The sequence below is a fragment of the Dermacentor variabilis genome, chromosome 3, assembly GCF_050947875.1.
Source record: "Dermacentor variabilis isolate Ectoservices chromosome 3, ASM5094787v1, whole genome shotgun sequence".
Classification (NCBI taxonomy): Eukaryota; Metazoa; Arthropoda; class Arachnida; order Ixodida; family Ixodidae; genus Dermacentor; species Dermacentor variabilis.
Genome location: NC_134570.1, coordinates 105,582,027 through 105,598,627, shown reverse-complemented (window position 1 = coordinate 105,598,627; position 16,601 = coordinate 105,582,027). Strand labels below are relative to the sequence as shown.

The window sequence follows — 16,601 nt, the reverse complement described above, 5'->3', positions numbered from 1 at the left end:
TACGAAAAATATTGAGCACTTTATTGTATCATCTCCTTCAAACATAGTTGAACATGATACAGCTCAACCAGAGAGATCAATTGTGTAAAAAAGCAATAACACTAACCTATGGCATCAGCCAGCACACAACACTGCTGGCCGCTTGGATTTCTTGAGTACTAGTATTCTGCGACTAAAGTGGACGCAGCCTCGGTACTTGGTTGACTACGGGAAAAACAGGAGCGTAATAGGACGGAGAGTGTTTGTCTTTCCCGTAAGACTCGCTTATCAATTGTCTTTGTTTTGGTCGACGGTAACTTCTGACAGCGTGTTGACGACCATGTAGCGAGAGAAGCAGCTGTACAGGTGACGAAACCACAGCATCTGACTCTTGTGCTTGTGAAGTGCAACCTGCGAAACCCACGGCACACATTTGGTTTGATGAAGTCTGGCGAGGCGTACACAACGGCACAGTAGCACTAGGTCCAAACATCGTGGATGCAGACAATTCAGTACACGACAGACAGTGGGCCTCTTCGATTTGTCGTCCAGGACTGCTCAAGGCTCCACCTTCAGCTAATGAATGCTGGCATATGCAGCTTCTAGGACAGTCCGGAACGACAAATTGAAGAGACCTAGTGTGAACAGTGGTAGCTAAATAGATTAATAACATATGGTACAGGACAAGTGGAAGGAACAGATGAGTGCACTGGCCGTGCTGCTGCATTCCAAAGAAATTTCACCTCTTTCGCATTTAGGAGCGGCACCCAATTTATGTTTTGTATTTTGCCCTGCTTGCTTCTTTCTCTGTTCTCCTTTCCAGTGCCTTTACACACTGCCTTATGCACAACAGATGTTTGGTACAGAGTTTCATCCGTTGCTATGGTTTGTGCTGTCCCATTTACTGTTACAGCGTTTACTATAACATGTACCAACCAGTGTCAATGAGAGAATTGTAGAGCAACATGAAAAACTCCTGATACAGCTTTCTGTTCCTCAATATGTGCTACATAAAAGTGTTTTTCCAAGCGTGAAAGAAGCCCACGAATACGCACAAAGTGCCTCGAGCGGCCAGTCGCGCGGCTATTTTGCATGTATTCGCAGGCTTCTTTCATGCTCGGAAAAACACTTATGTAGCGCATATTGAGCAACAGAAAGCTGTAGCGACAGTTCTTTATGCTGCCCTACGATTTTCTCATTGATGCTTTTCATCTAATTATAATATTTCAGAAATTGATTGATCAATTAGGCAGAATGCAAAATAAATTATCCGAGTATCTCCAAGCGACGGCAAAGATCATCACCTTGGTTCTGTCCAGCTATGTGGCATTTGCATATTTTAAAATGTTGGTGCATGATAGTTGGGCCGCACTGTATAACGAAGCCTGTTCGTTGATGGCTGTGGACGTGTCACTATTACAAATGTATAGTGACACTCTCAAAAGAAGATATCTAGGATTATTTGCCAATGGACAGTGTCCATGGCATAGCCCCTCGGCGGAGTTTGTCATTTCGAATGTTCAAAAGTCACCCCCAACCCCCAGTTTTCACATGTACTATATATAAGGTTTTTCGAGGACCCTTGACTCTCTTTTTCCAAATTCAAGGGTTTTCAAGGAGGTGTATTACGAATGCTGCACTGGGCCTGATTCAGTGTGGGTCAGCAGCACCGACGCAAAACAGTGCCGAGGCCTTTGATATAAGGGGACCAGCCAGTCCACTTATTCTGCCACAGTCCCGCTGTGCCAATGTTGCTACATACTGGCCAATTTTCCCATCTCCTGCAAAAGTCAAGCTCCAATCCAGTTAAGCGTCGCAAATTTCTCTATCTGCTTAAGAGGAAGCATTAGCTTGGGAGCTTCTACGTAAATACATGTAAAAGGAGAATTCGTCTTTCTCAGCAACCACTGCACCAAATTTGATGGGGTTTGTTGCATTTAAAAGAAAAACTTAAGATCTAGTGACTGTTGGTTTCAAATTTTTGATATAGATCATGAATTCTTTACTAAAAATTGGCGAAAATCGAAATTTTTCAGAAAATGAGACTATCAAGTTTACAACTCTAACTCGGGAAGGAAAAATGATATCACAATTCTGTGAATTGCATCTGATATTGCATCTAAAGCAGACAAAATTCATATGTAACACATGAATCCGAATATATTCAGTAATATGGAAATAAAGCTTTTGCAGAACCACTGTACACAACGTACAAATTCACATGATATAGACTGACATGTTGATTTATCCGCTCTGAATGATCTAATGGATGCCATTTACAGAACTGTGATATCTGTTCTTGATGTAGAGCTATTAATTTATAAACTTTGTGCATCTATTTTTTTCAAACATGCAAATTCTTTAAAATTCTTTTAACAAAATTTAGGCCTTAAATCGAAATTCCGCTTCCAACAGTCTGTAGAATTTAACTGTCTCTCTCAAATTCAACAAATTTCATTAAAATCGGTCCAGGGGTTATCTCAGAAAAGCATTTTTGCATTTTACATGCATTCGAATAGGCCACATCGGAGTTGGGTCCCAGCTAAAGCTTCCTCGTAAGTGCTCACATACGAACCTCTTAGTTGTGCTATCTCCACTATCTTTCTTTCGCAACGGAATCTTAATGGAAAGGACAATATTAGGATGGAAGGAGATTGCACATGCTCTCTTATACTGCCAGCACCCTAATAGAAAGAGAAAATGTAACCAAGGGAGGAATTTGTACAGTCTTTTCCGGCAGCACAGTGGAAAGCAACATGTCACACAAAGGTTCCCTGCTAGTTCAGCCACATGGCCAGCGCACGAGTTTTGAGAATAACAAATATCCACAGCACTAAATGGTAAAACTGTGGCGTTCTGCCACATATTCTGCCATCACGCCGATGCTGTAGCAGAAACTACAAGTACGATAGACATGACAAACACGAAGGACATAGGAATGGCCTATGAGGCTATAAATTAAGCATTCTGTTCACTGACAAACCTTGAGATAAGCCTCACCTTCAGTGCACATGATCCCTCCTTTCAGCCACTGATGATACCTGAATGTGGTCACTATGTCAGTTTAACCTTTGCAAGATGTGACATTTAATGTGACATGTGAACACATGAATTATACACGGTAATAATAGTTTCCTTTCCGACTCTTAACTTGGCGTGTTTTGTCACTGCTGGTATTTTTTTTAAAAGCCACATTATGTGCCATACTACATTATGCTTTCCCAAACAAAGCCAAGATCCGATATATACACCACTGGTTCTTATCTGTGACTGACAAATACTTTATGCTTTAGTTACAGCTGATACCACAACTTTTCTATTCCGAAATCTTCTACGACCAGTTGTTAGAGTGACAAGGTGCCGCTTCTATTTCACACTGGAACCTGGCATGACACAAGTTACACTTGGGGCAGTAGAAGCAGAGGGTGCAAACAAGAGCGGATTTGCAGTGCTCACACCAGCCGCTGACGCCATCGTTGAAGTTTCTTGGGCGGAGGGCATGTATATTTCTGCCACGGAGTAATGTGACATTACAATGGCACTGATAACACAAGCAGGCTCAACTGTAGCTGCGGATTCAGGTTTTCACAGCAAGTTTCAAAGTTGCATAGTAATCCCGAGATCAGACTTACTTTGACGAGGGACACCATGCTCCAGGGCAGCACGTAGGCGTGCTCCGAAAGGAGGTAACTGAGCGGAACGTCCAGTAAGCCAACATACTTTCTCAGCTTGTTCACCGACTCGAGTACAAAAAGTCTGCAGCCTTTGTTTTGGGGATGAAAGAAAGAGGTAATCAGGGAAGCATATCTCGAGAAACCTTTCCAAATTTGAAACGGTGCATTTGTCAACACCTACCTGCGGGAGCGAGGTCCTTTTTAAGTATGCCCCTAAGAGATAAGAAGAATGGTGCATCAATCATCGCACAGTTGCACTAAAACTATACAAGATTATGCAATTCAGTGCAAGCTGAATTTTACTGGTTTGGGACTTAACTATCATGAGGTGCTAACAAATTCCAAGGCCATGATAATGCAACAATTATAGTATATTCCAATTCTATTCCTTTTCTGCACTTTGTTCATTGGCTTTGGTTGTGCACTACCTTTCTTATGACTACAATAAGCTGGCCATTCAGAGCAAGCTAATGCATATTACTCTTCGGGAATTTACTATCATAAGATGCGAACAGATGCTGAAGCCATGGAAAGGAGACGAAATAAAGGCCAAGATAATGTAAAGATTCCAGTATTTCAATTCTATTCCTTTCTGCGCTTTTGTCACAGATTTGAGCAAGGCTCTGCCTATGTTATCACAAGGATCAGCTGATCGTGAGCAGTGGATGATAAGAATATAGATGAGTGAAAAGAATAGTTTACATTATATCTTCCAACCTAACTTTCGTTTTAACTGAGATAAAATATTAAATTTGTTGGACTTCTTTTCGATTATGAGATAAAGGGGCATGAATGTGAAAGGAAACACCTTTTTTGGCTGAGGTTTAGACTAAGACATGCTTTGCTGCCTCAGTACCAAGCCAGAGAGCTAGTACTTTATGCATGCTATACTATAACAAGACATTACTGTTGCACACGTTTATTGCACGTCCACTAAATATGTGGAAAATGTGTTTCTGCACTTTGGCATTAATACATACATGACACCCTTGTGGACTGCTATGTGATTAAGGTGGCCGCTCACTCCAGACTGGTCGAACGTGATGACCTGCAAAGTGCAAGTAGTCTATAAATGCTTGCGATGATAAGAGATGAAGTTCTGGCTTCACTACTGCGCCAATACAGCCGACTAGACTTACAGAGTCTATGCCGAGGCACTTCACATATTTCTGCACAATCCTGCCCACAAGGTTTGAATTCCACATGCACTCTGGATCATCAGGCATGTTGCTGGAAGAGAAAACAGAAAAGGTATGTAAAAGTAATGGCAGCAAGGCAAACTGCATAAGGTAATGAACTAATGACAAAATCTCAAAGCTCACTAAATGGTATGCTGATGTAAAGGACTATAACATCACAACGAATTTTTTCACATTACTGTTTTTGCAGTTAAACGTGTTGTGTATTACATTGTACTGTTCAGATGTATTGTATTAAGGTACATGCTATTTGTTATTATGCATCAACATGTAAAAATTGTCCAAATTATAGTGTCCTTGCAAACGATATCACTGTACATAACCTTGCACGTGCGACAATGCAAGTGTGTGTCCTTGAATTTCTGAGGGGAGGCCGAGTTTTTGCCTTGGTGTGATGAGATGCCTTTAGTTTAACCTCCCTTCCCTTGGTTTGCAATGCATTCTATAAAATGATATAACTTTATTATAATTATAAATACAGCAGCGGACACGTTGCACGCACAAAACTGCATTTCGTCTGCCCTCTGCGCCTCCACACTCCAAAATGTAGTTCCCAAGTGACGCTGATATTGAAAGAAGTTATAATACATGTTTCTAACTAATCGACTGAATGGAAGCTTCATGAAAAGATCAGCGACACACAGTGGGAAAGAGCCCCCCCTTCCCTCCTTTGTCAAAGCAAACAGCTGACTTGTGTTGACGTTCTTGTTCCTCCTCATTAATCAACCAAACGACAGCTTTCCCCTATTGACATCACACTCATGACCTTGCCGATGTCGCAATGTGCAAAGAGGGGACCGGAAAAGCCCAGATTGGAGACTGTTTTTTTTTAATTTGTGGCTTACCCGCTCCACTAAGTGCTGCCATGTTTGCCTAAGCTGGTCTTCAGGGCATTTTGCACAAGATTCATGTTTACTGAAAGTGTGTTCGAAACGCCAGATGTGGTTAAGGAGCCCATTAAGTCTTCTCTTCCGCCAAATATGACAAAGATAGCTTTGAGAAGGCAACCTACCAGTCTGAAATTATTTAGTTTTTTTTCCATTAGTGCATTTCCTCACAGCCATTCCCACTACCTTCAGATGATTCAATGACACAAACCTGTGTTGTACTATGATCAAGTTTTCACTTGGGATCCCCAGGGAAACGCAGCTGCTCCATAGTTCTTCCTTCCTTTCACTACCTTGGTGGTAGTAGTTGCCTGCAAACATTACCAACACTGTGTTAAAGTTGACTGTGTGCAGGTTCTACAGTGCACAGTAAAGCCACATCAAGGTTGGCTCCTCATATTGTGAAGCTCTCTCTACAGACAAGATGCGTATCTGAAAGCAAGATGAGCACAGTGTACTAAAGCACCTAGTTGCATATGGCAGTGGGCCTAAAGTAACAAATACACATGTTCACCGTGGCAGCTCTTTTCACTGTGGCAGTTCTTTTTCTTTTTCAATGGTGCGTCTTCACCTGCACGTGAAGACGCACCAATGGGTCACTTGTCACATTCGTCTGGTGCATCATGGCCCACAGATGAGTTACCAGGGAGTTGTGCTCCTTGGAAACTTTCTCAAGGTGCGGAGAGATGGCACCACAGCACGTCAAACCAGAAGCAACAAGAATTTTTCTTCATCAATTTCTAGAAAATATGTAGATTTTGCACAGCAGAGAAGCCCTACACAGCAGCACAGCGGGAATTACTGCTATGACCTACATTCCAGTGTACACTGACCTCACTGTTCTACACCTTTTATTTCTTTTATTTGTTTTTTTAAACTTGTGGCAAAAATTTTTTTAAATGCGCTGCCAAGCATTAAAGGAGTACTGACATGACGTTTTCGACTTGCCCCGTACTTTTAAAATGTTAAATGAAGTCCAAACCTTCTAAATCCTAAAAAAAAAAAAAATACTAGCAAGAGTCAGTTTGCCCTAGATAATTTTCTACATACAGTGGAATCTCGTTGATATGATCTTCAAGGGAACCGGAAAATAAAATGTATCTGAAAATCATTATCCAAAGAAAGTTCCAAAAAGTATAAAGATAGGTGTACTTGGTGACAAACTCAATGGCAAAGGTTTGTATGGCATTGGATGATGCTGCTCCGCATAACATGTTATACGGAGCAGCATCACTCGACATCACACAAACAGCAGCCAACCCAATTTTATTCAGCAACTTTAAACTAGCTTGTCAGTTTGCGTTGAACTTTGTTCTTTTCAATGTCCATAAAAAAGTTCTGGAAAAAAAAAATTATGCAGATCCCACGCACTGTGGGAACCGATGTAAGCGAAGCTTTCCATGCTGGATGCTTTGACTGACGATAATTTGTGGTGATGTTGATGGCTAAAGCTTAATTTCTTCAACGTTTAGGCTAACATGAGAGTGGTGAGTTGATGTTAAACGTTACCTCGTGTGCACCACTGCCGGTTGTCTGCATAGCACACATAACACACAGGGAGAGGTGTTTGCTTGAGGCGTTGTTGTGTGCCATATTTTATAACTTCCGAGAGGGTTGAGTGCTGTTATTGCCTCACACGGCACATCACATTGTGGCAGAAGTATTAAACTTGAATTGGATTACGGGGCTGCACGCGCCAAAACCACAATCAGATTGAGGCATACCATAGCGGCGGACTCCAGATTAATTTTGACACCGTGATGTTCTTTAATGTGTCCCAAAATTTAAGTGCAGGAGCGTTTTCTGTTTCACCCCCGATGAAATGCCACTGCCGCAGCTGGGATCAAATCCACGACATCTAGCAATGCCATAGCCACAAATCTACCACGGTGGGCACAGAAGTGTTCATTTGACAGTTGACTGCTTCCATAGTGTCTCTTGAACTCTGCGGTATGCTTTAATTAATGCGGCTCTGCTTCTGCCCGCCCTGCCTAAGTTTCCCGCTTGACATATTTGCATGGCTTTTATTTTTCAGAAATAGCAGCAATGTACTGTCGATGGCCAGGGAGCTCCAGAGGGCATAGTGCACATTCGATGCGGTGGGTGAAAATGAGTTTCTCCCATTGCCTTTCCTCTCCGACTCGTGGCTGTCATCTATATACACGCTCTGAACCACCCCCCGACGCAGTGTGCGAGACAGCAGCAGCAGTGGGAAAGTCAAAGGAAGAGACGAAGAAAGCTTCGCTTTAAAAAAGAAGCCGCCATTTCCTTACTGAGCTGCGCAGCGGCAAACCACCAGTCAGTGTGGTCGCACTGCCGCAGCAGCATTTAACCGCCATCAGCGTGCCGCGTGCGTTATTCCTCCAGTGTGGCTGGGGCTTAACACGCTCATGAGTCGTTCGAATGTTATTTAAGCTAGTACACTGGAATACAAAGCTAATACCTTTAGAAATACCAGTAAAAGCTCACTTCTACAGTAGTATGATCCAATTTCAGGTAAAAATGCAATTGCAATAATCGTATGAAAATACACTGCTCCTATGGAACGTTGGCCAGCAAAAGATAACTATTATCCCAAAAAATGTATTATGCAGAATCGTATGAACGAAATTCCACTGTACTAGTTTCTATGAAGTGATCAATGGCAGTCAAACAAGATGTCTCCACAGTCTTCTGGAGCCCACATTTCAACAAAGGGAGCTCTCTTTGTCTGGGCCACGAATAAATTTCAGTACTCAAGTATAAACAGGTTTTGGTACCCAGGTGGCGAACACATCATGAAATCATGACATACAGGTTTACTCCATTCATGCGATTGCTGCATGCAAGAGCAGCGAGAAAAGCACGCAACACTTGTTTAATATTTTTTTATGAGCAATGTAGTCTAACTAACCTTACTGCTACACAATGGCAGTGAGTTTTCATCTTTCATTACAATGCAATAATGTCAATGATGCCTGCCACGGGATTTATAGATCAAATTTAGTACAGAATTTAAACATTTCAAGTGTTTCCCAACTTCCTACCTAAGTTGCTGTCACCCTTTCATATGCAAGAAGCACATAGCAGTCCTTTCTAAAACTTTAAATAAAGATGTGTGTCAGTACTTTAACTCCTATGCAACAGTGACTACTCCACGAGATATCAGGAAAAGAGAACTCTTTCACTAGAAAGCTTCTACAACCCTCTTCCTTTCACAAGGAAGTGCTTCCACGACTTCGAAAATGTGCATCCGTACTCTTTGAACGTTGTCTACTGAGAAAACACATGACAGTACAAACTCGTGTAAATTATTTTGCAAGTTTATGCATAGATAGTCGTTCCATGACATCGTGACTGCAGCTTCTCACAGCGCCAGCACCCAAACATGGACGCTGTGACGACATCAGTGCACCACAGTCTCAAACATTGTTTTGCTTTTTGACGGGGCGCATCTGTCATGCTATCACGTTTGTTGATTACACAGCTTGCCAACATGCTAATACACCAAGATGGTAGCCACAAGGACACCAATGCAAGCCATGTATACATAAACCAATAGGAATGATTGTTTTACCTGGGCTGAAATAGAATCACATCACCACACCTTCATCACATCATGCTGGAACTTGTGAACAGTAAATGGAAATGTCAGTCTCAACAATATCAACAATTACAACGCTTCCAAAGGCAATCTAATTATTTGCTAGAAAGCCAACCCTGCCCAGCTGTTGCGATAAACACCAGAAGCGTTGTGGCTGTATTACAAGCTGTAAACACTTTGTAGCAATTATTTACGTTATGCCATGCAGCAGCGCTTGATGTGGGCTTGTTGGTCTGACATACTTGAAGAAAAAACAGCGCTAAAGACACGAAGACAAAAAGAACATACATACTTTGTACCTGTTCTTTTTGTCCTCATTTATTTAGTGCTGTTTTTTTTCTTTAATATGTTACTTTATGTACACACTCTCAAAGCTACAATGTGAGTGGCATATTTTAAGAGAATCTTCAGTTCACCAGCTATCAAAAACAGAAAATATGGTTCTGGCATGCTGCTGCAATGGCCCTTGAATGCGCAAGCATTAGCTACTCAGCACAAGTTCATTTATCGGTACTTCTGTTAACTGCTACTAAGAATGCTTTTCATTAAGCACTGAAGCTATCTTGTCAGTCACAGCAAGGTTTAGAGTGATTTCGTTTACAAACAAAGCTTGAGCAGTAGTGACAGTTTCGCTCAATCCACATACTACTATGTACTATGTGGCCATGAGAATTAATGCATAAAACGATGCTTCCAATGCGACAGGTTTAAAGAACGCTCGCCTTATACACCACCACTCGGAGACGTTGGTTGAAGTGGGTTATCTTTTACAGGCATCTTGTATACCACTGGTGCTGCTTAAACGCCCACTCATGTAATTTTTTGGTAAATACACGCATACACTCAGCTGAGAAAGCGGGTCACGCGAATGTCGACGTTTGTAACAAAACAATTCGCGTGGCATGCTTAGTACTAAGCTGATTTCCAATTACTTCGCAAGTTTATCAGTTTACAAAGTATTTTTCAGCCCTTCTGGACGAGCGACGGGGTACTCTGCGGCGAGCAGTGCGTACAAACCGCGCCCATTCCCGACATTCCTGCATCTTCCGAGGTCGTCGTCCGCAAACATTGGCTCCAATACAATCAGCTACGAGAAAAGTCACTGCACGCAACACGCACACACCGTGTCGAGGCACCACTACAAAGCACAGCATAACACAGCGCAACGGGGGCTCACCGTTGGAAAGGCACAGGAGATGGAGCTCGCATTTCCGCTGCAGCAACCCGAGCACGGTCGGACCAAAGAACATGCACTCGTCGTCTGGATGCGCTATAACAAGCAGCACCCTCCCCACAGAACCAATGTTCTTGCGCGTCCTCAGTCGACACACGTTACACACGAACAGGTAAAACAGAAGCAGCACCGACACAACAAAAACAGCGAGCGACAACCACCACCCGTACTCCATGGCCACCGGGCTCGGCGCGAAACCACTTTATCTCCGGCCTCTCGTCGTCGAAGGAATACGAGGCTCGCACGCTACGTTCATCGTTCGCTAGGCTTCGCCGAGTGGCATAACTAACCGGCGCGTGCCGGTAAAGGCTCTGTCGCTGGCGAGCATCGGTTTGCCGCAGCGAAGAGACCTTTCGAAGCAAAACATTTGTCGGCACATGCACGCCGAGGTCCTTTCAAAAAATGGCTGCTGGACGTCATTCACGTTGCCAGACGAGGGAGGCTACGGGCCAACCGTAGCGAAATGCGCGTACGCACTGCAAGCGCAGAAGCGACGCGCTAACGCACACGTAAAGTGCGATACGAATTCCTTTATACGAAAAATACAGTGGATACTTTTTATTTGTATACTGCGTCCAATAATCGAAACAAAGCGTTCAGGATCAACATACAGGATAAAATTACACAAATTAATGTTAGAAATTTATACCGCGATTTGATGCAATTCTAAAATCATTTTAAAAAAATGGTAAGAAGCTGAACCAACGAGAAGCAAAGCTTCTGGTCACAGCCAATATCTTAATGTTCACAAATATTCACCATTCTGGGTAAACCATGCACATATGTACATCTGTATGTATTAAGTTACTTCAAACGACGCAGATCACAGTCACTGCTGCAAGAATGCAGCCACAAGACAGGTCATTAGTCCAATGTGACTACAGGCTGACACTGCCAAGCCCATGTCAAGACATGCTTGACATGAACATTTCTTCACTGCTATCATCAGAGAGTTCAAAGGGCTCTGCTTGGTCCACGGACATGCTTGACGTTTCCCCTGCTGGACAGGACAACTTCCTGGCTGCGTTCATTTTGGACTCCATAAATGACTTCAGGGAATCAATGGCTTCATTGTAGCATGGAAAGCACTGGAACTGTTCCCGAATCCACTTCGACAGAGCTGCAAAAGGGAACAAAAAGTATGGTCACTTGAGTGTAAAAACTGTTCCTGCTTAAGCCTTAAGTAAATGTCCCTTTGTACAGGCATTGTGAATAAACAGTGCAAACATGGAATGACTGCTAAATGACACAGGATACAGCTCTTGTACAGATATTGATGCTGCAGGTTTTGTCTTTCCTGTCATAAGAAGCAGTTTCTGTTCTTAAAGGGACACAAATCAAAATGCTAAACCAGACTAGGGTGGTTAAACTGCCCTCTCAGAGGCCTCTCAACAGAAAAAGAAACAAAACCAGGCAAACATTTTCATTTGAAATTTCACTTCTGTACCTACAGAGTTGCCATGCTGTCCTTTCCTAATTAGCTTGTTACCTTTTTGAAACTTTGGTTGCTGCGAAAAACGGTGGTCTATTATAATCAAGGCACCCCAGTCGTCCCTGCAGAAGTAAGAGAAACAGGGAATGGTGAGGCAAGAACAAATTGTAGACATTTTAATTCGGTACAGAGCCATTACAACTGATTTCGAGTGAAGGCATCTCTCTTGCGGTGCATCAGAGTATGATTAATAAGTGTTTACGTTAATATTTATGGGCCATGGACTATTTCTTTTGCATGGACAAATAGTGATGTCTACGCAAACCAAAGCAAGTCACCTGTGCCGAATGCATCTCCCCAGGGCCTGATTCAGAGCACGGAATGCCTGCGTCTCATACCAAGAATTTCCATTCATCACTGGCCGGCCAGACCTCAGCTGCTGGTCGTTATACTTGCGTTTCAGGTCAACCTAAAAGACGAAGAGCAGGCATCCATAACAAACCCTGCGTTCCACATGCAAAGCAAAAAACAAAGACTGCGCAGTGCACAGGCTTTATGCTATGCAGTGCCTGAGACAGATGAGTGCGAAACAAGTTCGACATACAATCAATACCCACGCACTTTTAGAAAATAACAACAATAATAAATAAATAAGATCCGAGATGCTTGAAATGTCATAAACTTCTGTGCTTTCTTACAGGGACAAAGAAAGCAAGCACATACTAACTGAAACAAAAGCAACAGGCCAGTGTTTCACGATGCACTAACATCACTTTTACCAAAAACATAGCTGCCACTATGAAAATATAGTACGAGCCACCGTAATATAACATGCGCTGTTTATACATGATAAGTTGTAGCCAGCCACTGATAATAAAGTAGATTAGTATTTCCTATTTCAACATATTTCAGCTTCTGGCTAAGGGTCCAAAAGTGTTTGCACTTCCTGTATGAGCTTCTGAAAGGCAAGAAAAGAAAGAAAGAAGGTGAAAGATAATAATAATAATAATATTTGGGGTTTTACGTGCCAAAACCACTTTCTGATTATGAGGCACGCCGTAGTGGAGGACTCCGGAAATTTTGACCACCTGGGGTTCTTTAACGTGCACCTAAATCTAAGCACACGGGTGTTTTCGCATTTCGCCCCCATCGAAATGCGGCCGCCGTGGCCGGGATTCGATCCCGCGACCTCGTGCTCAGCAGCCCAACACCATAGCCACTGAGCAACCACGGCGGGTAAGGTGAAAGAAAACGCCATTTAGTTACATTTACTAGATTTTTCTACACAGAACTGATTGATGCTCCATGTTCACACCAGCCAGTCAGATCTATCTACAGGGATGTGGTGCCTGCTCCAAGTGCGCCTTGGACTCGAGGCAAGTTGTGCTGCCCGATAGAGCTTAACCTCTTATATAGCTGGCAGAGCTTCAGAGACCTCTGTACATTACCACAGCAATCATGAGTGGTTTGAACTGTAGAACAATTGTGCGGCCCACTTCGTCGAGCTTTTCTCTGCAACTAGGTCACCTTCTGGCGCAAAATAAACGCTATGAGGTTTCTAGAATGGTAATCTGATGTTCTAGGTTCATATAATATTTGGCGGCACCTGCACAAAAGCCACACCCAGAAATTGGCAACCCAAAATTGGAAATGAAAAAGAAAAAAAAAATTACTGCACATAAAGTCGCTGCAGCTTTTCTGAGCTTGGATTCTGAATGCATGGCGGGGAAGATGACTGCATCCACAAGCGTGCTGCCGAACCGAGGCTGAGAAATGGCAACAGCGACTGTGGTGAGGACCGTACGGGCATCATCAAGTGTGTGAACAAATAAATGCATCATGAAAACAATAATGTTCTCTGTTTTCGTGTGTACGGATTATGGGCATTATGCATGGCTGCGAAAGCTGGACTCAAAAGGCCTGTTTCTGCATAAGAACCACACCTCGTCAAGATAGCAGGAAGAAAGTGCAGCCCTTGCAGAATTGTACACAATGCGTTAACAGTCACTATAAATTTTACCTTGTCCAAAGATCAGACTAAAGAATTCTATGTTGGGCTCTTCCACAATGCACTAAACGCTGCAGGTAAAATGTAATGCAACAAGAGACAATTGTACCGCACATTGCAAAAATCAGGGTCCACATAACACTGTAATCATTCCTTTCATTTTCATTGGCTCGAAAGTTGCCATTATCACTGGGATCAGCCACTCAGCATAACAAGCAATTAGGTGAAGGAAAGGAAGTGTTGGATAACGAAGTGTCACAATAGGTTGGGTTGTCGTTGGGCCTTGTGTGCACATGATGTGGACCAATCAGAGAAGGCCTAGTATTGGTGGCACTATGTGACAGGCCATAATTCGGCCACGTGTGGGTAGGGCATGCCTAAATCAGTGGTGGTGGGATATGCAGCCAGTAAACAGGAGATGGTGGCCATCAGCCAATGAGTACAGGTGTGGCTGAGATCCCTCCAGCCACTGGACCTGATGTCCTCAACGAGGCCCGTGACTTTCTGGTGCCACAAAAGGTCTGAAGCCGACGACCAAGGCAGCCAACTAGGACCCAGTAAGCAGAACTTGGTCTTGTGCTAGCGGGTTAGTAAATAAAGCAATAATTGTGGCATTTACATGACGTACATAAAAAATTGATGGAATGAACCCTACACTCGCGACAGGTGAGTCTAGTGACCCGTAATGAGTGCAGCATTTGTCCCATCTCCTTTTACAGAGAAGCTGTGAGTCTCTTGATTGTCGTCATTTTTTGTGTCCGCGTCCGTTGCCAAAAATGTGGGCCAATCTCAGCGGCAGTGCAGCGCCAGGACCAGTGGCTTATGTCCCTGTAAGGCAGAGGCTTCAAGCACTCAGTAAAGTCAAGCGAACAGTGCTTAACATTTCTTTCAACAAAGAACAAGCATAAAACAAGCATCCAAACCACATAATTGATGATAAGGTGCTTCTGATAACAATGCAAAGCACGTAGCACTCCCCGCACACATTTCCCGGTAAAGGTTGCTGTAGCGCACGCTGCCACGGTGACAGCAGCTTGCGATGTGGGGAGTGACGTCACTATCCTTTCATATATAAATGAACCAGCCTAGCAACTGATTTCATTGTTGTTGTAGTACCGCTATGGGTACACAATGCATAGTTAGGACTCCCAAGGAGCAGCGTCAATACAAGGAGCTGCAAAGGGAAAACAAAACGGCAATACGACCAATGGCGGCATGCTGTCAAAATTACCATTACTGCTATTACTGCCATTACTCTGATTTACCATTACAGTAAAAGCTCATTAATTGAACTCTGTTGATTCGAACTGACGCCCTGGTCTCGGCACAGCAAGGTGTATTTCAATGGATGAAAACTCCTGATAATTCGAATGCGTCAGTATACGCAATGGTTCATTTGAACTGAAAGTCCCTGGTTTAGAGCCCTGGGTTTACAAGGTTAGCGCCATCTCTGTGTCTGCGAGCGCAACTTCATGGCTGCGGCAAACAGCTGTTTCCATAGTGCGTGCGCGCTCTCTGTCTTGCATGTGCCCGCGCCATTCAGGTAGCGCATGCGCACATTGCTGCAACAGCTACGCTTCTGCAGGAGACAAAGAACTGCAGTCGTCGAACTCAGCTGTAGCGTGCGCTGGTTGTCGTAGTCCTGCTTTTGTTTGTGCCGCGGTGGGTAGCCAGTTTATTGTGTCACCTCTTTCGCTGCCTCAGCGCTTCGTCAGTGATGCCTCAGCGACTGTGAGCCATGGCAAGTCGGGGAAAATACTCGGCAAAGAACTTAAAAACAAAGATGAAGATGTTGGAGGAAGTAGAACGTGGTCTCAAAAAAAAGACTGAAATCGCAAGGAAGTACGACATCCAGAAGAGCACGCTGTCAACCTACCCGAAGAACAAAGAATCAATCATTGAAGCGTTTCAAAAGGAGAATATGGAGCCCTCGTGTAGAAGGCTACAGACATCGGCAATTTTGATTGTGTTAACCCTGCCCTGTAAATAAACGTAATTTGGAGCATAAATGACGTCATATATTTCGACATTAAGGCTCGCTGCTCACATGAATGCATGTCGGTGCTTGTTTCTGGCGTACAACTGACTGATCAATTAATTTTGTTTGCCGTTTGAGCTAGATGAACTTAATTTATGGAATCACCTGCCACAAATGTGTAGTGGTGCCTAATTCGAGATAACGAGTCCAGAGGTGGCTTCTTTGGGTTCTGCTCACACAGCGTGGCATGATCGCTGTTTACTCTAGCGCCCGCCCGCTAATTCGAATTACGCTAAATTCGAACACTTTTATGGTCTCCTTTGAGTTCAAATTAATGAGTGTTTGCTGTACTACCATTACTCTAAGCAATAAAGCATTGCATACCTCCCTCACCAGTTGTGGTGGTGGTTTTCCTACAGCTTCGCTGGACATTCACTTTCACAGGGCCGGGATGGTGAGTCAATTTTTCTTGTGTCTGTTGTTTATCATGTTAATGCTACAGCTATTGCTTCAGGACTCGCTGGATGGAAGCCAGGTTCGGGGTAGCCAGACCACACTTGCGTATTCAAGTCCATGTGGACTGACATGTTCATGTGAGCTGGGGGTGAGAGCATCAAGCTTTTTTTT

The 16,601-nt window shown here is 43.4% G+C and overlaps 2 protein-coding genes across 3 annotated transcripts in view; both read right to left on the bottom strand.

The window, feature by feature from the left end:
• PIG-L (phosphatidylinositol glycan anchor biosynthesis class L) lies at positions 1 to 10,981 on the bottom strand. Its single transcript, XM_075686098.1, has 7 exons — positions 10,500 to 10,981; positions 5,951 to 6,050; positions 4,793 to 4,883; positions 4,634 to 4,701; positions 3,835 to 3,866; positions 3,612 to 3,742; positions 1 to 390 (listed from the first exon to the last, which is right to left on the bottom strand). The coding sequence occupies exons 1-7, from the start codon at positions 10,729 to 10,731 to the stop codon at positions 268 to 270; spliced, it is 777 nt and encodes a 258-aa protein (XP_075542213.1). The 5' UTR covers positions 10,732 to 10,981; the 3' UTR covers positions 1 to 267.
• Positions 10,982 to 11,099: 118 nt separating this feature from the next.
• Positions 11,100 to 16,601, bottom strand: part of LOC142576135 (Fanconi anemia group J protein homolog) — a 53,017-nt gene continuing 47,515 nt past the window's right edge. The window contains exons 20-22 of one of the 2 annotated variants that reach the window (XM_075686096.1): positions 12,327 to 12,457; positions 12,046 to 12,110; positions 11,100 to 11,676 (exon numbers count right to left, since the gene is read on the bottom strand). In XM_075686096.1, coding sequence (XP_075542211.1) covers positions 11,462 to 11,676; positions 12,046 to 12,110; positions 12,327 to 12,457 — 411 coding nt within the window. In that variant the 3' untranslated portion in view covers positions 11,100 to 11,461. The remainder of the gene's footprint in view (positions 11,677 to 12,045; positions 12,111 to 12,326; positions 12,458 to 16,601) is intronic. The other variant, XM_075686097.1, reaches the window with a different exon arrangement.